This window comes from Ammodytes marinus (genome assembly GCF_949987685.1).
Source record: "Ammodytes marinus genome assembly, chromosome: 8".
In the NCBI taxonomy this organism is placed as follows: Eukaryota; Metazoa; Chordata; class Actinopteri; order Uranoscopiformes; family Ammodytidae; genus Ammodytes; species Ammodytes marinus.
In genome coordinates this window covers 6,295,502-6,322,144 of record NC_137212.1, presented here as the reverse complement: position 1 = coordinate 6,322,144, position 26,643 = coordinate 6,295,502, and the positions used below count along the sequence as shown (strand labels likewise).

The window sequence follows — 26,643 nt, the reverse complement described above, 5'->3', positions numbered from 1 at the left end:
CTATTTGATTTGGAGGTAAAACAGAGTCAGACAGGAACATTGTGTGAAAGAGTAGAGTAGATTCAATGGCATATATTAGTTCTAGTAACAATTGTCAATATGTTTTTTTGCACGTGAAAAGCTGTTCACTTCTCCCATTTCCCATTTCATCTTCTTGTTTTAAATAAATTGTATCGCTATATGTTTAACTGATGAAATGTTTCTGTATTTGTGCAGGTTTATGTACTGGTCTGACTGGGGCGGTCAGGCCAAAATCGAGAAGTCTGGGTTGAACGGAGTGGACCGACAAATTCTGGTGTCAGAGCACATCGAGTGGCCCAATGGCATTACCCTGGGTAAGGAAGGACAAAAACCACATACTGTACCTTTTAAAGGTGCTCCGAACTTCCAGTTTGTGTTAATTCTTGCACCCTCTTCGGGGTACGCCAACTGTTGTTCCTGGGTGAGCATATACATGACAAAGGCTTTAAGAAAAAAACTATATAAAAATATCATTCTTTGCACCGATGGTCTCGTTTACTGTTACATGTCATTTATGATCATCAGAGGAAAACTGATTCAGAAATATTTCAAAGTTCCTCGTAGCACCTTTTAGATAAAGTTATAATGCTGATATTGCTTTTTGGAAGGTGACAGTGGGGAATGGTTTGAGTGAATACCACACAAAGGAAAGAGACAATGACCGAAAACTGTGAATATATTGCGAAAGAAACAAAATGGAGCCAAACAACGATAGCTGGAAGAAGAAAATAGTCTTTAAGAAAGCTGCATTCCACTGAGTAGCTCTTATTGCTATAGCTCAGTTTGTGTCTGCCTCTCATCAATCAAAGCCCGGTCGAACACGGGCCTTTACAAATTAATAAGCCAGACGTTGTGTGTGCCGTCGATACCTCCCGTCATCCCCCTGTGCAACTCCCAAAGCGGCAATAGCCAATTGTTTCTCGACTGCCCTTGCCCGAGGAGAAAGAGAGAGGCACGCGGTTGGCCACACTCTCTAAGGAATTGAGGTGTCACTGCATCTGTATGAAAACAAATTATTTTTTTTAGAGAAAGGCGGGTCGGCCAGAATTGCCCTGTATTTGGGTGGATTATTTTTACCTTGGTCATCGATTTCATACAAAGGAGGACAAAAACGACTTTTATGATTTGCCAATTTCATAGTACGGCATGGGATTAAAGTCCTGCTTCTTTTACTGTAAGTAGACCTATCAATCGTATTAGAAGGGAAATCAGAGTGTAGTTACTACCTTCATTTTGCCAATCTAGATTGTGAACAGAGCCGGCCCGAGGCATAAGCGAACTAAGCGGCTGCTTACGGCCCCCGACTGCCTGGGGGGTCCCCTAAAAAAAAAAATTTTTTTTTTTTTTTTTTTTTTTAGTTTGTGTGTTTTGATATTAACATCATACTATGCAAATGTGAGTTATCATACAAAAAAAGGAATACAATGTTTTGGTCAAGATAATTAATAGCCTAAAAATGTAATCAGTTCATCTGGGAGGAAATCCGAAATTATCTGATCATGTCACGTTCACATCCATGCACAGTGTGTATTGAGTTTATTTAAAAACAATTGGAAATGGGGCTGCCCTCAGTTGCCCATGCACTGTGTATAGTCTATAGCCTATTTCAGCCTTGTCTGTGGGAAAAAAGATACAGTAGCTGGACAACAGAGTTCTTCTGCTTCGTTCCTCACACTGCATTTAAATGCATTCACTATATTACAGAGAAATATGTCCCGTAAAAGAAAAAGAGCTCCAAGCCCAACCCAGAGGACCCTCCATAATATTTTATTTTATATTAATATTTTTATGGAAAATCCATGTGTCCTTCTTCAATAGCTTCTAATTCATCTGACCCAGTGTCTCCAAATTATTTGTTCACACAAAATTTCTCAGATTTAGCCTCTTAATTTTCCTCTCAAAGTGCATCAGATTCATGCATTTCACTTTAAAAAGGTTAAAAGAATCTCCCGGGGGGGCATACCCCCGGACCCCCCTATAGGGTCTGAATCTCGGCTGTCTAATATTTTCGCACAGCCGCACAGTGGAGGCACTAGTGGAAAACACTGGGTGTGTGAATGATATTTAACAAAGATCTGTAGTTTCAGCAGCGCTAACATTGGAGAGGGGCCCCCTAATCATATTTTGCTTAGGGCCCCATGAAGGCTTGTGCCGGCTCTGATTGTGAACAAAAAATCTATTTTCATATTATACTGATTGGCAGAAACATAGTGAGAGAAAAAAAAGGTCCTAGAGTTAAGCGTATTTTTGAAACTGTAACATAGTAATGGAATTGTAAAACAGCCAAAGTGTGTCTTTGAAGTAAGTCCAGCAAGACTAATCAATTTGCTCAAGGGCACGCACACATCTATGTTCCCCTAAAGCAAAGAAGTGAACCAGCGATATTACAATCACATCTGTGTTTCCTCAGCACTGCGACACAATCGTCATGTCAAAGAAGATTGATGGTGTAGCTGCCGGGCCATTACATTCATATATACCTCTCACCCTATAGGCCTTTTCTCTTAGATTGACCTCTCTCACTCTCTCTCTCTCTCTCTCTCTCTCTCTCTCCCTCTCTCCCTCCCTCTCTCAATCTCTCTCAACTCAATTCATTTCAATTCGAAAGGGGCTTTATCGGCACGAATGTTTCAATAACAATGTTGACAAAGAATCAAAATACAATGTGTCTAAATATTCAGACAGCACACAATAAACAAGTAATATGACCATTAACACAACATAAAGATTGATTTACATTAATTATATTAACGGTATCTCTCTTTCTCTCTCTCTCTCTCTCTCTCTTTCTCTTTCTCTCTCTCTCTCTCTCTCTCTCTCTCTCTCTCTCTCTCCCCCCCCCTCAGACTTGTCTAACAGGCGTCTGTATTGGGTGGACTCCAAGCTGCACCTGCTGTCCAGTGTGGATCTGAACGGGGACAACCGTAAGGTGCTGCTGTCCTCCCATCACCACCTGGGACATCCCTTCGCCCTGACTGTGTTTGAGGTAAAGACGGGGTTGAGATTACACAACACAACACAGCCACTCAATCAGGCCAACCAATGCTATCAGAAATAGTTCAATCTGTTAGTATGATGGTAATTAATTGGTACACAAAGTCAAACAATTACCACTCAATGCTTTTGTGGACCATTATCCCATTAAATCAAGGTACAGTGTCGCATGTATCTTTGACTTATCTTCTAGACCAAACAATATGATTTTTAAGATTGAGTTATGTGCTTTGAGATAGGTCATTGTGTGTTGTTTTTAGTCAGATGTAGAGTCAGCGATTCTGGAAAACGCTTGTTGTCAAAATCCCTTTTTTGTCAAAATCTGTGAATATCTCCTCACAATCCGTTACCTGTATTGTGTGATATAGGCTACAAAGTATTGCTATGTAAATACAGGTAGCATGTGTTTTTTTAGTAGAGCTTGGCAGTGTTTGTACGCACGCATGCACAATGAGAGTGTCCTTATTTGACCTCCAAAGTTAGATACACACCGACAAATAGGTCTGTCCTCGCTTATCTCTGTCTCGTTCTCATATCCTGTTTGTCGATTCCCATCTTGACAGTATATATCTAGGTTTTTGTTGAGCAGGATTTAAGCATTTTTATTTCTTGGACATGATTCATAACTAAAGTTGTTAACATTTGGCTAGCTTCGTTACCAAAGATGGATGCTGGTAAAATACAGCAGAATTAATACATGTGTATTGTTTTTTTGATGGATACCCTGTGTCATCTGGGGACACCCGGTGTGGCTGAAGAGAGTAGGTTAAGTCAATGGCGGAGCGTAGTAGCAAAGGGAAAAAAAAACCCGAAAAAGGATTTATCTTTCACGGACTGAGGAGTGTTGACTCACGGTAGAGAACTGCAAATCGATGAAACTAATTTGGGTGCATTCATCGGGGCCGGAGAGAGGCAGTCTGTTAGAGCACATCAAGTACAGATGATGTGGAAGATAGAAAAGAGAACCGGAGGAGAACGGAGTGTGTGTGTGTGTGTGTGTGTGTGTGTGTGTGTGTGTGTGTGTGTGTGTGTGTGTGTGTGTGTGTGTGTGTGTGTGTGTGTGTGTGTGTGTGTGTGTGTGTGTGTGTGTGTGTGTGTGTGTGTGTGTGTGTGTGTGTGTGTGTGTGTGTGTGTGTGTGTGTGTGTGTGTGTGTGTGTGTGTGTGTGTGTGTGTGTGTGTGTCTGTGAAACACAAGATCCAGAGGACGACGGTGAAGCTAGCTAGGATGAGGGGGCGAAATGTGAAACAGTAGGAAGTGCTTTCTCTATTTCTCTCTTTGCCGCACGCACTGTGAGGATGAGAAGCAATGGGAAAGAGGGGACATCCATCATATCCAGCTGTGTGTGTGTGTGTGTGTAAAATAAGAAGAAAACCAGTGTTTCAGGCAAGCACTAAAAGTTCATCCTTAGAGATTAATAGCTCTGAGCTCTCCCGGTCTTTCGTCTGGTTATGATACAGACCAAATAAAAAATCACTTTTGGCGGTGCAGCAGATTGTCCTGATCCCAACACACCATTAATGGGAAGTTTTTTGCCTGTGGATTCTCCCTGCTTTGTGTTGTGAGCTGAAACAATGAACTATTGTTGGTCCATTTAATTAGTCTGTGTGTTATCTGGGAAAGTGAGACTCCGTTTGGGTCGGTGTTAAACTACTTACCAGGCCCAGTAGAGCACGGTTTGTGAAAAGGCCCCATACGTTATAGCAGATAATAGTGCAGCATTTCTTGATAAAAAGAAGAGTAATGGATCTATCATGTAGGACAATAATAGCACTTCACTTACAAAGCCAGCCAATTCAAATGCATTGGGAGAAGATGAGTAATGGTCATTTATTTTTTCGTGTGTGAGTAACCTTGTGTTGAATCTATTTGTGTGTACATTGACAAATAAAGGAACCTTACTAACTTAACTTTGATGCAAACAGACTTGGAGTTGAGTTGCTGTCCATTGTAAACTAAAGTTATCAGGCGTCTCGATGCTGTTATCGGGAAATAATCTGACTAGAGCTGCAATAATTAATTGATTAGCTGATCAACAGAAAATGTACAATTGTTTTGAAAGTTGAAGTGTTTTAATATTTTTTCATGCAAAAATGCCAAACCAAATTCCTGTTTCCTCAACCATCTCTCAAATGCGCAGATTTTATTTTTGTGTGTGTTAAATATGATGGTAAACCCAAAAAAAATAGTTTTGGGGGGTTTGGACATTTGATAAAATAAAAAAGCTAAATGTTACTGACATATGAATTGATCATTTAAATAATTATTGGTTTTTAGAAATGAGATATGTTACAGTAATAACACACTTTTACCATTAAAGCATTCAAGTTAAATGGCAACATCACATAAATAACGTGCTGGTGCAATCATCGGCAATAATGTGTATTGGGATTGTCGTTGGGGCTGTTTTTTCTAACAGTCAGTTATATTAATCTGTCCTTCAAATTTGTATTCTTCTTATATACACAACAATGGTCTCTCGGTAGTTAAATTCCATCACAAGTAAACAGAACATTGCCACATAGCATTCCTTGTCTACATACAAATAAAATTAATTGTTTGAGTATGAGCGCGATATGAAGTGTCATAAAATGCAAGTTTGACTGTGTTCTAGATGTTATATCTTAAAAGTGCAGAGGAAAGACACAGGGTGCCTCCATCAAAATCTTCTCTCAACACCACCAAAGGCACACACATGAAGAGCATCCCACCCACTCACATATAAAGCCTTCCAGTCAGTGTCCACCCCCTGCCTAGACACACAGCCCTGAGGAAAAGTAGATCGCAGAGGCAAGCAGGGGGGGGGGGGGGGTAATGTTTTTCTGCTTTTTCCGGCGTTAGTTTCATTGCATTACTCTTTGTTTGACCGGAGGGGATAGAGGAGGAAGAGATGAGATGAGTTTTAGAAGAAGAAGGAGAAGAGAGGAAGAGGGGGGGGGGGTGGTGATTTAAAGAAAAAGACAATTGAAAAAAAAACACAATCAGGAAGAAAATAAAATAGAAGTGCTAAGGCCAGTATTTGTCCTTTTGCCATAAAGGCGATATCTTTGGAGAATGTAAACAGGTTTCAAAGACTCTGCACACCCACACAGGTGTTTTTGTTTATTTGTTTTTATAAGACCTTCGCAGGGGGAGATATGCTCGGTATAACATAAGCTCACCAAGCTACAGTTGTCCCTCCCTTACAGTTGCAACTAAACTGTGGTCATACCAAAAGGGACAGTCACATCACAAAGTTCTTGTCCATGCAAACTATGTTACATTAGTAGCTTGTGAACCTCGCAAGCTAACGGTTAGCAACAGTTAACAATAATTTCACTCCTTCAGTTTATTCAAAACACGTTTGTACCGTCGACCCCTGTCTCATAACTGTCTGCAAACAATTGCACTTATGAATGAGCAAATTAAATGTTGCGTACATTAACGGGTTGCCTGATGGTAGTAATTCCATTGGACCTAATTAAAATAGTAATTAATTAACCAATATTGACCACAGTGATCAAACATGGTGTATTGCTTGTCAAAGGTACACACACAAGACAAATTGTTTTATTCATTAAGAACCGATTCTATATTGGTACCGGTTCCTGACTGGTCAGTACAGAAATATCGATAACCTTCTGACTTCTTGAAATGATACTGCTATTGATATTTATGCTAACGTTAATGTGTTATAATGTTGAAGAAAAATGTCAGTCAAGCCCATCTGTCAAGATAAGAGTCAGCGTAAAATAACTGTAGACACCTGTGTGGGTTTACCAGGCTTTAGCACTCTTCAGCAGAGCAATGGAGATTAACACAAAATGTCTCCTTACATCATTTGATTCACATACAAAGCTACCACCACAATATGTTATTTCTTCATAACTCTGACTGATAGAACAAAGAATACAAATAAAATGCAAATAAAATCAAAGGCTTTCAAAGTCTCGTGGATTGCCTTAGTAACTTTTATTTGTAATTGGCTCGTACGTTATGCAAGAGGCATCAAAAGTTCATCTCGCATGTGTCAGTCAAAAAATATTTGTCAGAAGTTTCCTATGGGACAAACACATGACTCAATCTTCAAGGACTGTTCCCCTCTTAACTTTAAAAAACACTTCACATCCATTTAGATTCAGTCACTCTCAATCACTTGACAACCACAGACAGACGCAGGCTCTGACTGAAGTGATGCAGTGCCATGTGTTCAAGAGAGCTTGTACGTGTGCAAAAGGTTTTAGCCTACCATTCAAACACGTGACAGGTTCACCTTGATTTTACAATGAAGAGCATTGACCCACTCAGGTTTGCTGCATTGCATTTCGGAAGCTTTCTAGTGAGAGGAATGACAGGAGATTGACATGGGAGAAATTGAAAAAAAAAAATGGCGGTAGAGGAAATACATCCACAGAGACAGAATAGGCAAAGGGAGAGATGGATAGATAGATGAGAGTTTTGTATTATCAACACTGCTGATATTTGCCTTTCATTGTTTCATTGCGCTGCTGTCATTCGAGTAAAGGTTATTTTGAATCTGAGTGAGGGAGAGATGGAGAGATGGAGAGATAGAGAGCTTGTTGAAAGATGGACAAGGAGAAGGTGAGGGGAAGGTCAGGTTTCACTGATGACTCAATTCAGTTGGATGAGTGTGGATTGTACAGCTGTGTGCCACACACAGAGATACACAGTAATACATGCTTTTATAAACGCACCATGTACATCTATTGTAAACATAAGATCAATGATTTCAACGTCCCTGTGTTGTTGTTTTTTTTTTCTTAATTGGTGTGTGTCTGTGTGTAGACGGAGCATGCTGAGGTTGCTGTGGAAACCACAAGTGCCTTAACCACTTGTAGTGCAGTGTCTCCTGTTATCGCCAAGACGATTTTTGAGGAGGTGTTAGAGAGAAAGAGAGAAAGAGAGAGAGAGAGGGAGAGAGGAAGAGAGAGAGAGAGAGGAAGAGAGAGAGAGAATGCAATCGAAAGAGGCAAAGGTGAAAGCCGAGAGAAGGATCAGGGCTTGCGATATTTATTCCTTTATTTCCAAGGAAGCGGAGGTAAAAATACACCTTACACTGGGGACTCTTAACAATACTGTGTAAGGTTCATCTCACCAGGCCAGTAGTCATTATAAGGATGTCATGTGTTCTAGTATTTTTGTTGCTGCTTCTTCTGCCAACTTATAACATTAACAGCAACAGGTTTCAATGTGTATATACTACAAATGCTCTTCCAAAAGCACCAATATGAGTGTTTTCAACATCCTAAGGGTACCGGTTCATTTTATACAGTTAAAATGACTTGCTTAGCAATAGACTGCAGAGCAGCCCGGCATCCCGCTGAGCTACAGAGATTGAATGCCTGCAGGAAGAGAAGCACAGACGTGTTTACTACTCATTCTAAAACAAGTGTGGGAAGCTCTTTTGGCGTAGTTGCCATAGTGGGGTTTTACAACTTGGGAAAGGCATTTATTCATCTCAGTCTTGTAACTAAATTGTTTCGTCGTCTTACTGTAAAGCCCAAATTGCTGCTAAGCTATTCATTTAGAAACTAGGCAAGAACATTTCCATCTCACCTCAAATAGTGCGAAACAATCAATACTTGGCCGGGATGAAAGACAATACGTTTAACATGGAGCATTTTGTATGGCAGCCTGTCATAGCAAAGAGGGACTCTTGTGTACTGCTTGACAAGAGTCTAAATTATCCTTTGAATGTTATCTGTCTTCTTTTCTTTGACACTATTGTTTATTTATTTATGAATTAAAGGTGGTAAAGGTATTTGCTTTTACAGTGTATGTATGTATTTTTATTTTAAGATAAGATAAGATACACTTTATTTTCCTGAAGGAAATGTGTCTTTGGCAAAAGGAAATTAGCAATGATGAAAGAAATTGTACAAGATAACATGGTGTGTGGTCTATTTTTTTATCATGCAGGATCGCATCTACTGGACAGACCTGGAGGATGAGGCCATATACAGCGCCAACAGACTGACGGGACAAGATGTGGCCAAGGTGGCAGAGCATCTCAACAACCCCCTGGACCTGGTCGTGTTTCATGAACAGCGGCAGCCCAAGGGTAAGACATAAAGGGACATGTTCCTAGGTGTGTGTGTGTGTGTGTGTGTGTGTGTGTGTGTGTGTGTGTGTGTGTGTGTGTGTGCGTGTGCGTGTGTGTGTGTGTGTGTGTGTTTTCATGCTTTGGTTTCCTTCCCCTCACTCAGAGCTCAAAGCAGTCTTGTCCGAGTGTCAGTGGAGTGCTAATTGCATTCTCTCATTAATACATTTGAAAAGTACTGCTCAAAGAAATATCACAGAATTAGGCATGTTTGTTTTTTTGTCAAAATGCCCAAAAAACTATTCATAAAACAACCACTCCTGACTAGGCTAAATGAAGACCTACTGAATGAACTCTGGCAGCCCTGTGAAGATAGCGCTGATGAAAACACTTGATAAAAAATGTAACCTTGAGTGACACAATGTTACAAGCTCAACACACTGTCACCTTTGTTTCACTACTGGTGTATTTGCTGTCTTGCTTTTCAAAGAAACTTTCCTGTCAGAAAATAAACAAACCCAAAAGGGAAGATGAAGTGTGTTTGGTTGTCACGATGCACATCCACACATTCAAATATGTCTCCCATCGATTCAACATGTCTATACACACACACACACACACACACACACACACACACACACACACACACACACACACACACACACACACACACACACACACACACACAGACCCTCAAACAAAGGCCCTTCTGTCTTTGTTGTACCGTTTTTTCATAATACTTATCTATTTATTTTGGGTCCATCCAGCTGTGCTTTTGAAGCCAAGGTTCCATATTCTAGGTCTTATTCTAGACCTCAGGGAGTCAGTATGAAAGACAAGGATGAGAGCTATTATTATTTCATGACATCACCATTTTGAAAAAAACTATTTCTCAGTCTCTCTCCTAGTCTTTTATGTCCTTTCCTCTACTGTGTCTACGTCTGTATCCTTCCGTTTCATCTTATTTCATGTATTTTTCCTATCGTCTCACTTTATTATTTGTCTTTAAAGCTAAAGTGCGTAACGTTTGGATATAAATGAATATCGGTTACATTCAAGCCATCGCCAAATGAATTGACACAAAGTTGATCAAGCCTATCAGCTCCACAAAATTATCTCTGTATTTCTCAGTATGGCAGTGTTTACAAACTGGTGACGCCCCCTGGCAATGCCGCAGGAGCTCAGAAAAATCCCAAGAAATGTTTAAGCTGTTGATTCTACTGCTAAGAAAAAACCTGGACGTGCAGCAGAGGGAATAAAATCCATGTGCGATCACTGAAGACTTACTCCACATAGATGCGCAGACAGTGTTGTTGTAATTCCTCAGAATTCCTCAATGGGGGCGACATAAGTTACGTACTATAGCTTTAAACCTGTTGTCATAATGTGTCATGCCATTTGAAGGAGTTGCCTCAACCCAGAGAGTGTAGTTTCTATCATATGGAAATCAGGTATAGAATATATACGGAACCTTGAAGATTTTCATTTTAGACAGCTGTTCATATTACATACTTGTTATGCGGAGATACTGTACAGCCAAGCACAAACGTATTCCCCGCTTATTAAAAATCTCACTGCGCGTATAGTGGCTGATGTGGCTGCTGCTTCTCCCTGACGGCTGCCTCTGATGTGTGGCTCTCTGTGAAACTACACACAGGCAGAACAGACCACGACCTGACCTAGTTTATCGTGCTTCCCCCCCCCCCACATAACAAACCTACAATGTTTTCATCAGTCTCAGCTAGGGAAACTACATTGTACATTTTTCATTAAAAAAAATATAAAAAAATTAAAGAAAAGAAAAAGACTCCCCAGCATTAACCAAAGCTTTGGTTGTAGAAGGAATACTGTAAACGTGCAGTGTTCATTTATTGTTTTGCAGCACAATGAGGTTAAACAGGTAGAAAGTAGGGCTTGTATGTCAGTAATAAGATCTTCTCTATGAGAAGAACTAAAATGATTGAGACCCTGTGCTCTGACTTGGTGTTTGTGGTTGAACTATTCCCTGTCCAAGCAATGTCTATTTCTAAAGACTTTTGAAAAATAGAAGTTTACTGTTACAATATCATCACGCAAATACATGTGTTGTGCGCGAGTCTAGGTTTATAGTCACTTTTGTGCAGGGTCATAGATTTTTCTTTGTGCTTTTTGATTTAGATACTGTAGCTACCAGTAACCAGTAGCTTAAATGCAGTTCACAGTGACTTAAATGCTTTTGATGCTGACTGAGATCCCACACTGGTGCTCCTTCGTCAATTCTTAAAGGTGGATTCAGTCAGTGATTCTGGAGAACGCTTTTTGTCAAAATCACTTTTTTGTCAAAGTCCGTGGAATTACTCCTTGCAACTCGCTATGTGTTCGTAATGTGTGTGCTAAAAAAAAATCCAGTGTAAATAAATACACATTCTAGGCTCTGTAAATGTACTTTCTTCTCATCTCCACAACATGAAAAGCATGAAGAAATGTTTCTACATTGTCATTTGTAATCCTATTTTAATTTGTTTGTTTGTGTCTTTTCAAGGCCCCGATACCTGTAACATGGGCAGCCTCCCCAACGGTGGCTGTGAATACCTGTGTCTGAAGGCCCCCCAGATCACGGACCACTCGCCCAAATACACCTGTGCCTGTCCCGATGGCATGGAGCTGGGCCCGGACATGAGGCGGTGCGCTATAGGTATATAAGTCCCCTCAACACTCTCCACCACATAAATCACAAGGAGTCCCGACCACACAGTTAATTAAAGGGATTGCGCGCTGAAGAAATGTCACACGAAGTAGACACGGCTGTAATCACAGCGACATGATGGAGTGCCAGGCCATAACGATGTTGAACTGGTTTCTCTCTTTCTTTCTTTCTTTCTCTCTCGCTGTCTCTGTCTGTTTCTCTCTCTCTCTCTCTCTCTCTCTCTCTCTCTATCTCTCTCTCTCTCTCTCGCTGTCTCTCTCTCTCAACTCTACCTCATCATTTAGTATTTATACATATCTTTAAATACATTTCCCACTTTAAACTGTTCACTACATTGCTGCCTGATATCCAAACGCACTGTATAAATGGATGGCTGTGGGAAGTACTTTTCATTCCATTCTAGGCCGAAGGAAATACAAATAGGTACATTTTCGACCACGTGTTATAACTCAAATCTTGGCTTGTCAAATTCAAGGTTTTTCTCTCACCATCCTAAATAGTTTAGTCAAAGTGTAACATTTGAAGTTTGAGTCCTACAATTGGCAGCAATATACAATATATACAAGTGCTAAATAGCTTAAATGAAGAAAAAAAATAAGATTATGAAATGCGTATTCGTTCTAGTAGGGAGTGTGTCTATGTCTTGTGCACAATAAAGCCTTCATATTCAAACCCATTCATATTTGGGTCAAATCCTTACAAAAATAGCCTATTGAATATTGCAGCTTTTGTCCAGTTTTCACCAGCATTAACCTTCAACAATGCACAATGTTAAAATCGTATTGTACAAATAGCGATTTATTTAACCGCCCAATCTGTCATAGAATGTTACATGTGTGCTTTCTGTAAGACTATACTGTGAAGTGGGTCAGGAGTTCTCCCATTGTTAACTGTGTACCTAGCTCACCTCTATTATTTAACTGACCTTATTTCACCGCTCATTCAAACATATTGTTAAGTTGTTAACACCTTAATGACCCCACTCTCTTTTAAAGATTCAAAGTATTAAAGAGGGTTCATTTGTAATATGCATAACAATTACAGCAGCAGTCATTGGCAATGAAATTATTATATCCCAGGCTCCTCTCAACAATGCAATATAGAAAAGAAAATGTATAATAGAAACACACAAGTGAAGAGAACAACAACTGAGACAAAATATAACAAAAAAGCAGTGCAAGGACACAGTGCAGATAAAAAGTGTATAGATAGATTGCACCATGTAAATATAAAGTAGAATGCAAAATAAAGTTGAATCAAATGTTGACAAAATATGAGAGAGAGAGAGACAGAGAGAGAGAGGGTCGTTTTCTGCATATCTTCCTCCTCTATACCCAGTCTCATATCTGTCTCTCCACTTTCAATAAAAGCATAACAAAATTATAATCTTAAAATATGTTATATCCTTTTTACCATATTCACCTGCAGTGTCTCGCTTTATGTAAGCTCCGAAACGCTAAAATTAAAAATTATCCTATTTCTGTTTTGCAGTTCGACCCAGGACAACCACAAGAGCTCCTACTACCACGACAACCCCTACCACAGCTCCATCCACGACCGCTACAACCAGCGCTAGCACGACTAGCACAACCGTTAGCACCACCACATCTGCCCCTTCAACAAGCACTACAAGCCCCACAAGTACCTCCACCTCTCCTGCTGCTGCTGCTGCTGCCACCCCCAGACCCACACCCAGACGCCTCACCACACCAGCCCCTCCACAGAGCCCTAGGAGAGGGTTCACATCCACGGAGCGACCCCCCCGGACTCCCGCCGCCACCAGCACAGAGACAACCAGCTTCAGTAGCCCGAGTCAGAGGTCCACTTCCACACACACGCACTTGTTGGCCCCAAACAGGGAGAGCAACTCCAACCTATCACACAGAGGTAAGGGGTTGGTAGGAAGGAGTGAGAGTTTGTATGAAGTGAGTGTATGCGTATTGTCTGTGTATTAGGCTGTGGCTGTAATGATACACACTCACTATCGCTACCACATGCCATTAAAGGTGGACTCAGTGATTCTGGAGATTGCTTGTTGTCAAAATCTCTTTTTTTTTGGTCAAAATTAATGAATATCTCCTCACGATCCGCTACCTGTCCCTTCTGTGTGTGCATTGGAAAAATACACTGGTGTTAATACACAGCCTAGACTCTGTAAAATATAATGTAAACAAAGGGGGCCAGTTTACAGAGGCTTTGTATTTACATCAGATTTTTCAACGCACACACAGTACGGACAGGTAGTGGATCGTGAGGAGATATTTACTGATTTTGACAAAGTGATCTTGACAACAGGCATTCTCCAGAATAGCTGACTCCACCTTTAGAGCAGCAGGGAGCTGAGTAAACACTATAGTTATATCCGCTTTCCTCCTAAATGACTGCTTGCCCTTTCCACTCCTTGTCTGACCATCTGTCTACTGTACTTTCCCTCGATGCTTTTCTCTCTTGCACACGCACACACACACGCACACACACACAAACACAAACACAGAAACACACACGCACACACAGACACACACTCATACACACTCACTATTTCTCTCGGTCTGCTTGCTGTTGGTCCCTCCTGAGCAGTGTGTAACAAAGCTGTCAGAGTTAACAAACGATAGTCCCCCCCCTCCGTTCCCACCCGCCACCTCGCATCACTCATCCATACTTTCTGACAGTCTCTCTCTCTCTCTCTCTCTCTCTCTCTCTCTCTCTCTCTCTCTCTCTCTCTCTCTCTCTCTCTCTCTCTTACTCTCTCTCAATCTCACTCTCTTTGAAATCTTGCAACGATTTTCTCCGTCCCCACGACAATCAAGCTTTACTGGCACAAAAGAAGAAAAAGTCTCTTAACAGTGTGTTGCCTAGACAAACACTGACAGCAGTGAATAACAGCCGTAACAATGGTTTACAAAGCCAAGCTGAGACTCAAATAGAGTTTTTTTTTTTAAGCTGGAGAGAATCCTTGATAGCACCTTGAAGCAGATTGATAAAGCACAGGGCTACACACAACATGCTATGGTGTGATTGTGTTACAGAAATCAGGGTTGTTGAGTGTTTATTGCTTAGAGACATTGTAGCAACCAATAATGTTTTCATAATTGTAGGGATTTGTAATGTAATGAAAGCTGAAAATGTAGTAACTTCCCAAGAACGTGATGAAAACTTTGAACCATTAAACTTATCTTGTTGGCCATTATGTAAAACGTTTACATAATTGGCGGTGTTTAAAAATATCCTTCCAAAATGTAATAACTGGAGCTGATAATGCTATACTATACTTGTATCAGTTAATTTAAGATGTATTTATTGGCCTAAAGTATAACACTAACCCCTAATATTGCAACCCTTCCAATAATGTAATAACTTATTACAAATTGTCAGTAACAGTCCAAATGCTACCACAGCTTAACATCCTAAAGTTATTTTTCCTTGTAAATTAAAAAATGTAAAGGTTGACCCTATAACGATGAGTTTAATTTATTTTAAGGAAGTGTACAGAAATGTTCTACTAGCTCCATTGCCGTTACATGACTCGTTTGAAAACCAGAAATAGGACAAACTTTAGGTCATTTCGGATACAGCTTTCCGCTCAGCAGTTAATAATATATGGAACATAAGAAGTAGAAAGCGTGAGGAAGGATAGCAAGCTGGCGTCTGAACCGTGTTTGAACTCCGATTTTACAATATTGCATTTACATCAGAGACATTTCTCAGTTCATTTTTCGAACACGCGAGAGCCAAGGAAGGGCTGAGGTTGAAAAAAGCTATGCAGTTATAAACGAGAAAGGGTGGATGGAGACAGAGGAAAAATTAAGAACTGGCAACCTAGGGAGGAAAAGGGAAATGAATGAGATAAGGTGCCAGGAGTAAAAAACTACAGAATTGTGATTGTAAAAAAAAAAAAAAAGGGTACAGCGTAAAAAGGCAATAAAGGGGCCATAGAGGAGCAAGAATGAACAGAACTTTAAGAAAGGAAAGAACAAAGGACAGTTCAACACCTGAGTAGCAGGGAGAATGGGAGTTAAGGAACAACACAGAGGGGTAGGAAGGGGAATTTCGCATTTACAAGGACACGGAAATATGAGATGGAGGCAGGAGAGAAAGTGTGTGTGTGTGTGTGTGTGTGTGTGTGTGTGTGTGTGTGTGTGTGTGTGTGTGTGTGTGTGTGTGTGTGTGTGTGTGTGTGTGTGTGTGTGTGTGTGTGTGTGTGTGTGTGTGTGTGTGTGTGTGTGTGTGTGTGTGTGTGTGTGTGTGTGTGTGTGTGTGATTTGTCGTGGAATTAAAGACAATGGCTGCTACCGCTAGTCTCATCACTTTAGGGGGCCTGGTTCCTTTTTTTTTTTTCAAGTCACTTAGAAGCTAGAACATGTTTCTTTCTGTAGTCTCAGTAGTTGCGTCGGCAGTCCGCACCACAACACAAGCTGCTCCAGATGAGAGGTGGAGCAGCAATGAGAGGGGAAGAAAATGGGGCCATGAACAAGAAGTGTCTCTCCGAACCCACCACGGGCCGTGTGTTATAATGTTCAAGCCAGCGCACACTGTCAAGTTTTGCCGACATCAGCTGTTACGCATGTGTGGTTGCTGGGGCTGTGCTGTCGGAGCGAGGGAAAGAGAACCAGCAAGTTTTGGGAATAAAAAAAGATTTTAAAAGAAAACATAGCTGGTAGGCTACACACACAACTCCATACGCATCTGTGCGCTTTCAGATTTGACCCAACCTTCCCTCCTCCAGCCTGATTCCAGCAATTTATTCATGCATCTTTTTTTCCACCACATTGGACGGCGTTTAGAAAAAGCCTGTCTTGGTGTTAAAATGAAACGTACACAATTGGAGAAGTCAGACTTAATGTATTTGAATGTTATGAGTAATATTCACATGCACATGATGTTCCGTGTGTTCATGATTCCCCTAAATATGAATAAATACGTAAAGAAAAGTTATTATGAATAGGTCCCTTCTTAAAATGCACTTTTGGTGTAAGTGATTGGAAAAATATCCGCTGTTCTAATAATGCATTCTAAAGTTAATATGAGGTTTCAGCAGTTCGAGTCAGTCAAATCAAGTGAGATTTTTCTGTGAGCAAATCGTCGTTTGTGTAACTATACCTCCACCGCAGCATGAAAATACTGTCTTTATTTTTGGAAGATGTCAACTTAATTTGATCATGTCAGAATGATCATGCTTCTAGAAGCTTCGGATAATCTTCAAAAAAAAAAATTCTATATAATGAGTCATTTTGAATTTGGACCCCCGTACCTTGCAATACAGACATGTTAGGAAAGGATATTAGGGCAAGAAAAAAAAAGGGTTTTAATCTGTTCATGGGCAGCATTGTGTTATTTATAGACAGACTTCAATCAAAATGAATCTAGTAAAGACACTCTGCTTTCATATGTATCCTCCATTTAATTGCTCTCTCGATTGTTGAGCGCAAACAGGAAATTGAAATTTGAAATGTAATAAACTTGCCAGACATTCTCCACCTTCCAAATCCTCCATTAAGGTATTAAGGTTGGCAGTGTGTTCAGTTAAGATTAAGATTCCTGTGTTTAGATTTTTTTATTGTGTGTGTGTGTGTGGGGGTAACTTTACATTTTAGTAGGATTATATATAGAGGAGCCAAATATAGTGATATAAATATGGAGGTTTCCATAGAGACGGGGCTGCAGCGAACCCTTTTTGAACTTAAAATCCCTCCAGCCATAACAATCCTAATGAAATTGAGACTTTTTTATTTTTCTACCAAATGTCTCTCTCTCTCTCTCCCTCCCTCTCTCTCTGTCTCTCTCTCTCTCTCTTTCTCTCTCCCTCAATCTCTCTTTGCCTTCACTTTCCAGGACTGCTTCTTTCATAACTGCTGCCTCTAATAAGATTCTACTAATCCGCCTTTTAGAGTCTTAGGGCCCATTGGACATCAGTCATACTTTAAGAAAAGCTAAAATAAATTCCCTTCTGCTGAATCAGGACTCACACGCTTCACTGCTCAGTCTGATGTCCATTTAACCTGCGGTGCCCCTCTTTATGTTACAGTACCTTTGTGTGTGTGTGTGTGTGTGTGTGTGTGTGTGTGAGACATTGTGTGTGTGTGTGTGTGTGTGTGTGTGTGTGTGTGTGTGTGTGTGTGTGTGTGTGTGTGTGTGAGACATTGTGTGCGTGTGTATCCTTTAAACTAGTAAAGTATACAATTACATTTCTGGGACAAAATATGTCTTAATTGTTGTCCCATCCTTCTATTTGTGTGTGTGTGTGTGTGTGTGTGTGTGTGTGTGTGTGTGTGTGTGTGTGTGTGTGTGTGTGTGTGTGTGTGTGTGTGTGTGTGTGTGTGTGTGTGTGTGTGTGTGTGTGTGTGTGTGTGTGTGTGTGTGTGTGTGTGTGTGTGTGTGTGTGTGTGTGTGTGTGTGTGTGTGCATGATGTGCGCGTGCATGCGTGTCTGTGTTTTTGTGTGTGTGTCCTATTCTGGAAACGGGCCAATCAGTATGCAGGGCCAGCGCTCTGATCTCTTGTGTTAATCTTCCTCGCTAGACTTCATTATAACCATCTGATCACACTTTGGCTAACGGCTAGCTTTCTGCTAATAGGAGTTTTGGGAGCAGGTTTAATGTTGTGCCTTGCACTGACTTGATGGGGTTAGAGTTGAATGGGGGGGAGGGGGGGAGGGGGGGGGGGGGGGGGGTTGGTAATACAAATCATTTCTAGAATAAATGTATAAATGTGCAATACTGCATTGCACTGCGGCCTGCAACACAGGGACACGTGTTTTAATTTCACTCCCAAGGTCACCCAGAGTATTTCCAGCATGTTCTAGAACTCAGTTTAAAAATGCTTTGATTCTAAAAGGTGGAGTCAGTGATGCTGGAGAATGCAGGTTTTAATACACAGCCTAGGCTCTGTGAACTAGTATGTAAAAGGGTATGTAAACAAAGGGTCCCACCATAGCTAGCAACATGCCAGTTTACAGCGCCTAGGCAGTGTATTATCACCATCAACAGCTTATTTTTCAGCACACGCACACACAGAACGGACAGGTCAACCAGTGTTTGTAAAGCCGCAGAGTGCCTTATTTTGAATTCTTAGTTTAAACTTATATATAGGGACAGCTCTTAATGAAATGATCTCTGAATGTATACTTGTAGTGTGTATGTATGGTGCATGCAAATGTATTCTGTATGCTTACAATATGAACCTTTAGGCATCTAATGTGGGTAAGCGGGTGTGTGTATGCACACGGTATGATGTAGGCTATGATTTGAGTTTCTTCTTTTTTATGAGAAAAATGTAATTGCTTGTTTCAGATTTTTTTTTGTGTATGTGATTCCTATTTTGGGAAACCTGTATAGGAATTGTTTTGCTTTTTAGGGACCCCAGGAAGAATAGTTGTCACAATGGTGACAACTAATGGGGATCCAACAAACAATAAACAAACAAACAATAAACAGGTCATGAGGAGATATTCACTGATTCTGGAAAAAAAAAGGGATTTTGACAACAAGCGTTTTCTAGAATCGCTGACTCCACCTCTAGGTCTAAATGAGTTTTTGAACTATACCGCAAATTCTGATGCATTACATACTGGGATTGCACTTGCCTCCTTTTGTATTACATTGAAGGCTTTGTCTCTTTTTGTATTAAAAGAAACGCATCTCATTGCATTGTATATATATGGCCTCCTGGTATAAACCGTCTGCATTTCATTTACACATTCTGTAAAGAAAACACAGCCAGTCAGCAGTCCCTTGTCGGAGCAGAGAGATGCTTTCCTCTTATATTATACAAACAGGCTTCAAACTTGTCTTTGGGGCGGGTGTTTTTGAACTAAACTTTTTGCTCTGAGTCTGATTGTTGTTTCTGTTTTTCTCTCTCTCTCTCTCTCTTTTCCCTCTCCCTTCATCCCAGCTGCGAGTGATCACTACCTCATAGGTAACAACATCACAGTGGCTGTTCTGGGGATAGTCATTCCTATCGGTGAGTAAACGCCAGTCTGTCCCGCTGTGTTGCCTGTATGTGTGCTTTCTGCCTGTCTGCTTCTCCCCTGATTGCTTCTTCAACGTCTCTGCCTATCGCTCTAAACCTGCATGGTGTCTGTGGATTGTTGTGAGTGAGTGAGTGAGTGAGTGAGTGAGTGAGTGAGTGAGTGAGTGAGTGAGTGAGTGAGTGAGTGAGTGAGTGAGTGAGTGAGTGAGTGAGTGAGTGAGTGAGTGAGTGAGTGAGTGAGTGAGTGAGTGAGTGAGTGAGTGAGTGAGTGAGTGAGTGAGTGAGTGTGTGTGTGTGTGTGTTTGTGTCTGTGTCTCAATGGTTTAAGAATGTTTTTTTTTGTTCCACCAAAAGTGTCTTTTCGGTATCCAAGTCCTTTGTCAGCCTCACTATTGACTTTTTGAGCCCAAAATAATAGTTTCATAATTGAGAAAAACGTATTGAGCTGCGATATTATCCAACAATACCCTCCTGGCCCTGCAGCTATCAAAAAAGCCATTATGGTCTAGTGAGCTTGTCGGTCAGCGAACAGGCCAGGCCCTTCTGTAATATGCACATTTTGTTATTCCTAATGAGGTTTTGAGCAAATGGGGGAAATTCAGTTAATGTTTTGCCATCACATTGGACAAGCTGCTATAACATTTAGCGTATGTTCATACAGTATGCTCACGCTGCTGCAGTCAACCCAGTGCTCTGACCTAGTTCTCTGTGACCCAGTGGACTGACAGTGGGTTACACGGTCGCTGGAATCATCTGGAATTATCAAAATGACTGAGAGAGAGAGAGAGGCTTAATGAGATACAATCATGTATTTTGGCTTCAGGCGGTGGAAAGCCTGACCTGGGAAATAATATTAATATGGTTGTAATATGGTTAGAAAAAGTGTTTTTTTAGGCCAATATACTCTAGCTTATAACTATGAAGTATAGGCGCACAAAGAGAAAGGAACGTTCTTTACAATAACACCAGCTTAAAGGTGGAGTCAGAGATTCTGGAGAACGCTTGTTGTCAAAATCCCATTTTTCAATCATCACAATCTGCTACTTGTACGTGCGCTGAAAAAAAAATCCAGTGTGAATACACAGCCTATGCTTTGTAAACGGGTGTGTAAACAAAGGTCAACAGACAGTCTAGCGGATCGAGAGGAGCTATTCACTGTGTTTGACAAAATGAGATTTTGACAAAATGTTCCAGAATCGCTGATCCACCTTTAAAAGTGATTCTATTTCATAAGCTTTGATTAAAATCAAAATCAAATGTTATGGAAATATTTCATTATCTCACTCATAACCTAACTAAAGAATCAGCTGAATGTGCAAATGACCTTATAAAAGCAGCAAAATGACGATAATTAAGATCTCTTTCATCCCCTAATATTGAATACTTTGATAAATGATGGGCTCTCGGAAACATCGCAAAGCCATTTTTTTCTCTCTTTTCATGGTCTACGATTGAGCTATCAGCTCATTAAAATAACCCTGGAGACTGTTGTTAACCCTTTACCGCTCCATCCCTTGCGCTGTCCTACTGCCATTCATTGCAGCCAATAAATCCATTCATTAAAAATTACTATTATTGTTCATATAGTCCACGAGGGCCGGATTTCTCCACCCGCATTTCTCTGTTAATCCACCACACCCACCCACACAGTTCCACAAGGGAGACAGAGCCCGAGAATGATTATCAGTATTAAGTCAGTGTCTGGGTGTTATGGCTGCTCCCTAATTAGAGTAAAATGTTCCAAATGAGACCAAAGCTGATGTTTTTTTGTCAATTTTTTTTCTTTCAAATCAATGAGAAATTAGAGAAGAACAAAGGAGGATCTGGGGGTTTCCAGCCCAGTCACGCAGGGCTCTGAAGTGCCCATCCAACAAAAGACCAATTACATGGGGTCTTCCACATGGGAAGCAGCGACATTCTATGGATGTGGCCCTACACACACACACACACACACACACACACACACACACACACACACATACACACACACACACACACACAAAAAGACCCACACACACACACTTGGTTTATGTCCCCCAATTGGCACACCTCTGCTTTTGGCTGTTGGTCTACACACACATTGCCTCATATACCATACACATAAACATTCACATAGTCATACACATACACATACATATACACACACACACACACACACACACACACACACACACACACACACACACACACACACACACACACACACACACACACACACACACACATGCTGGGCCTCTCATGCTGATATGGTAATGAGAGGAGCTTATCTCAAATCCTCCAATCCCCCGTTCTCTCTCCTCTCATCTTCTCATTGCTGTCCATTCTCCTCTCATGACCTCATCATTCAGAGTCAGACAGTCAGCAGACAGTCCGGGTATTTTTCTATTCATTCTTTTTCCCCAGGCTTCTGCAAAATAAAGTAATATTTGCCCAAATGTAGCACAGGGATAATGCGCCGATGACAGTTAAGCCTCCTTGCTGGTCCTTTTGTTAAAAAATAAAATATAATAAATAAATAAAAAAATTGCACTACAGGGCTTGAATGATAAAATATGTAATACAAAACTCACTGTGTTTATGCCTGTGTTAATGTTTGAGTGTGTTTTTGGTATGTAGTTTGCAGTATGTGTGTGATGGTGCATGCAGGCATTCGTTGTTGCAAATTGTGTGCAATCATATTGTATTTTGATCATTTCTGTAAGTTTGGGACTGAGACGGAATGCAATAGAATGTATATGTACACTATGAAGGCTCGTTGTTTCTGTTTTTTTTGGGCAAACACTGAAAAATACCCTGAAGTTTTCCACAGGCAATTCTATACCAGAGGTGGTATGCCGCCCAACCATGACTCGTGTTGTGATCAATTCAGTTCATAGGTGAATGCCTAAACAATAGCTACACCTATTAAATATATGGCTTTTGCTTTATGAAAGAGCACCTGCTCTTACATTAAAGTTGGTATTTTAGACTCAGCCTACGTCTCTAACAAGGTGGGCCTACTCCAATGTAAAAAATACGTTTTTTAGAAGATAACACTTTCCAAAAAAGAAAACAGAAAACAACGAGCCCTCAGTGTATAAATAAAAGTGTACCAGAAGTGTTTGACTGTGTGTGTGTGTGAGTGCTCAAAGCGCCGCTCTATGTCCCCGCCCTTGGGCTGTGTTAACGCTCCCGCCGTCTTCTGTCTGTCCTATTCTGTGTTTCTGTGTGTGTGTGTGTGTGTGTGTGTGTGTGTGTGTTAAACACATGCAGTCCCTATCCTTGCCACAGTGGTCATCGGCCTGCTGTGCACCGGCGGCTACCTGGTCTGGAGGAACTGGCGGCGCAAGAACACCAAGAGCATGAACTTCGACAACCCCGTCTACCGCAAGACCACGGAGGACGACGACGATGAGATCCACATCGGGCGACACAGCGATGGGTCGGTGGGCCACGTGTACCCTGCAGTGAGTGGCGGCCACAGTCAGCCATTCATAGCGCTTCCTCTAGGGGGCGGGGTCACAGACAGCAACTCTCACTGGTACTCGGGGGCACCCATGCTTTCACCCAGCGCAAAATGAGAGAAATGATTTGGGTTTGAAGATGTGTAGGGATTTGAAAAAAAAAAGCCTGTCTGTTCGGTGTACATGTAAAAGGCCTGGGTTAAAACGAAAGGACAGCCTTGAGCACACACACACTCATATGTTCACATAAATCGTTTTTAGGAGTGATCACTGGAAATTGTATACACACACATTTAATAAGCCCTTCACCGGTATTTCATGTTTCACGTTCACGTCATGACCATAATCATACAGCATACAGATATCCACATCCTCGTTGCCAACCTGCCATCCCATTTATACGTAAGTTATGTTAGTTTTTGGGGACGTTTAGGTGTTTGTACTGTTTCTTTAAGGCCTCTACTTCTTGAAACAACTCCTTCCACATATGCATAATCATCTTTCAACATGGTCGACAGAAAGCATGTCACACATGGCAGCATGCGTGTCAGAGACGTGGATGTTTATTTATTATTTTTTACGCTAAAGTGACATTGACAACAAAGGGTCATCCAGACTACAGAAGGGTTCCAAAAAGGCTTACATAATAACTGCTGTCTCCATGCGGAATAATACTAAAAATAATAATAATAACTCAAAAATGGCTGTTACATTGAAAATGCCTTTGAGTGAGGAAGAGGACTAGCCTTATAGTCACCTCGGAAAGTTGACTGAAAGGGCATCAGACCACAGGACAAGGCAAATCTAAAAATAAATGGAATTTTTTCATTGGATAGTGACATCATACCATTTCAATGCCCGTATGTGAGTTGTATGTTTTTTCGTTACAGTGTAAATAAGACAAGAAGGATAAAACAAGGGAGCACAAATCAGAACCATGGACATTCCAAAATAGAATTCCATATTTTATGTGGGGTGTAGTTGCAGAAACCGTGCAAATTTTCTAATTTCAGAAGTTACAGACTACACTTGTTGATTTCAAATGGATGTAGATGCAATTCAAACCTCAAAAACAATGCCAGCTTTGTTATACAGTATGTCTACTCGAGAGCACTCAAATGTATAAAGAGAGTGTGATCGGGACACTTGTGAAATTTGTCGAATATATGTGTTGTTTTAGGTGTCCGTAAGCAAGCAAGCAGGGAAGGGCAGCCAACAAGGATTAAGATTGCATGGGGGGGGGGGGGCGGATCGTCTAGCTAGCGCTTTGATCGGTTGGCATGGTAACACAGATTTCTTTGTGCTGCTCCAGAGAGAAAGGAGGCAAAGAATCCTGGGTATCATTGGCAAGATGACAGGCTGGAGACACACACACACACACACACACACAAACACACTCACAAACACACACACACACACACACACACACACACACACACACACACACACACACCAAACAGGTGCACAGCTGAGTCATATTAAGATTCAAGGTCGAATTAAGAAACCCTCCTCAGTGAAGGGCTGCAGACAGGAAACTGTTCTCTCCCTCTCTCTCTCTCGTCTCCCAGTTTTATTATTTAAGTCTTTAAATATGATTTCATTGTCTTGTGATATTATTTGTACTTGTTTTTTCGTTTTCTCTTCTTTCCTCTCCTGTCCCTTTCCCTTCATGGCAGTGTGGCATCCCAGACCGCTAGATTCAAACCCATATCAGATTGGCATCGGGAGGTCTAGACATTTGCAGCCGTAGGCGAGCGTCCTGCATTCCTCACACAGCCAGAGAAGGAGGGAATTAAAAATGGTGCTAGGGGGGAATTGGAAAAGAGGAGAAGAGGAAGGTCAGGGAGAGGATTTGAATAAGGACTGAGAGTAGATCAAAGTAAACAGTAAACAGTTATTTAGCCTCGGTTCTATTGAGCGGTACAGTTCTCTTCAGGTCGATATGGAACAGCAAGGCACAGCATGCAATGTTGCGTTTCCACTGTCAGAAGTTGGACGGTACCAGAATAAGCGAACTGTGCAGCACACCGTGAAGCCACACAGCCATTGATTGGTCGACAGAATCATCATTTTGAGAAATAACCACCGCTGCTATGATGTCACGATAGTTACATAGCTGCCCCAGCCAGAGCATAGACTGTTTATGTTTATATTTTTATCCATAGACTGTTTGTAAGGTCTAGTGCCATTCAATGGCTCTAGACCTCATAAACCATGCCTACCAAGAAAGGGTACTGTCTGCAGTGGAAACGCAGCCCAGATTTAGGGTTACCGTTCCGTACCAAACCAACTGTACTGCTCAGTGGAAAAGAGGCAGTTTTTTTTCTGGGTGCCAGCTAGACTTTCTTTCTTACTTTCTTTGATCTCACTTCATCATCCTACTATTCTCTCTCTCTCTCTCTCTCTCTGTGTCTCTCTCTCTCTCTGTGTCTCTCTCTCTCTCCTACCAGTCTTCTGTGTCATAACGGTCTTTTTTTTATCTGCTGTTTGCAGCGCGTGGCTCTCAGTCTGGAGGATGATGGCTATCCCTGAGGGGGGGAATGCATTCTGCCCCCCCCCCCCCCCACCCCACCACACACTCCCCTCCTCAAACACAATCTCTCAATCCATGACCACAGCCTCCACACCACTACAATGAGACCTGTACTACGCAGAGGAGAAAGAGAAGGAGGCCTGAATTTGCCTTTAAAAGTAACAGGGGATGACATGTACTTTGTGTTAATCCTCCCCAACCCTTTTCCTATTCCTACTTTTAACCACTGGAGTAACATTACTACCACTACTAGCCACTGCTACTTCTCTAAGCGCTAGTTTGTCTATAGCCTCTGCTCCACTACTCCCTCTCTTCTCTCTGCCTCTTGTTAACAGTAGTGGTGTGTTAAAATGCTGCTTGATGATTGTGTTCCAACTAACATCATTTTGGCGGTCTCAGTGCACATTGTAAATACAAGTTGGCCATCGTACAAGAAGAAAAAAAAGCTGGCGCGCATTATTTTTTAATTCCCATTTAATATGACTTTTTATTTTATTTATTTGTGTGTTTTGCTGTTGTACATATGTTATCAGCTTCTCTAGGGGGGAACTCGGTACTGAAGGCAGATACACTGTAATAGGCGAAGGCAAGGACGGTATTTTTTCCTCATAGTACTTGAGTTGACATGACAGATTTTGTTCAAAACGGGGCAATGTCAACCTTTTTCACACCCGACCTCTCAGTTTTGTCCCTTGACATTCTGTTGACATGCTAAGCTAAATATATCCAAGGGGAATGGAGGTATAGGGGAGAAAATGGATGGTGCTGCCTGCATGTTTTGGAGGTAAAAGAGTAAAGGAGTGTTGATTTTTTGGGGGAAGGATTTGTGCCACCAGAGGTTAGGGCCTCAAGGCAAAAAGCAGCGGGGCAGAAACGGCAAAAGGATTATGGGTAATCCTCTCTCCTGGTATCAGAGGTGTGCCAACGGTCGATAATGAATTTGGAATTGTTTGTTCATTTGCA

The 26,643-nt window shown here is 41.3% G+C and overlaps 1 protein-coding gene across 1 annotated transcript in view; it reads left to right on the top strand.

Annotated features, from left to right (window-relative positions):
* The window catches only part of lrp8 (low density lipoprotein receptor-related protein 8, apolipoprotein e receptor), a gene marked incomplete at its 3' end in the record, with an annotated part of 171,005 nt that extends 147,741 nt beyond the window's left edge, over nt 1–23,264 (top strand). Inside the window, exons 12-18 of the mRNA XM_080033188.1 lie at nt 217–335; nt 2,868–3,007; nt 8,934–9,075; nt 11,576–11,728; nt 13,232–13,627; nt 19,627–19,695; nt 22,957–23,264. Of these exons, the coding sequence (XP_079889314.1) occupies nt 217–335; nt 2,868–3,007; nt 8,934–9,075; nt 11,576–11,728; nt 13,232–13,627; nt 19,627–19,695; nt 22,957–23,264 (1,327 nt within the window). The remainder of the gene's footprint in view (nt 1–216; nt 336–2,867; nt 3,008–8,933; nt 9,076–11,575; nt 11,729–13,231; nt 13,628–19,626; nt 19,696–22,956) is intronic.
* Between the last annotated feature and the right edge of the window lie 3,379 nt (nt 23,265–26,643).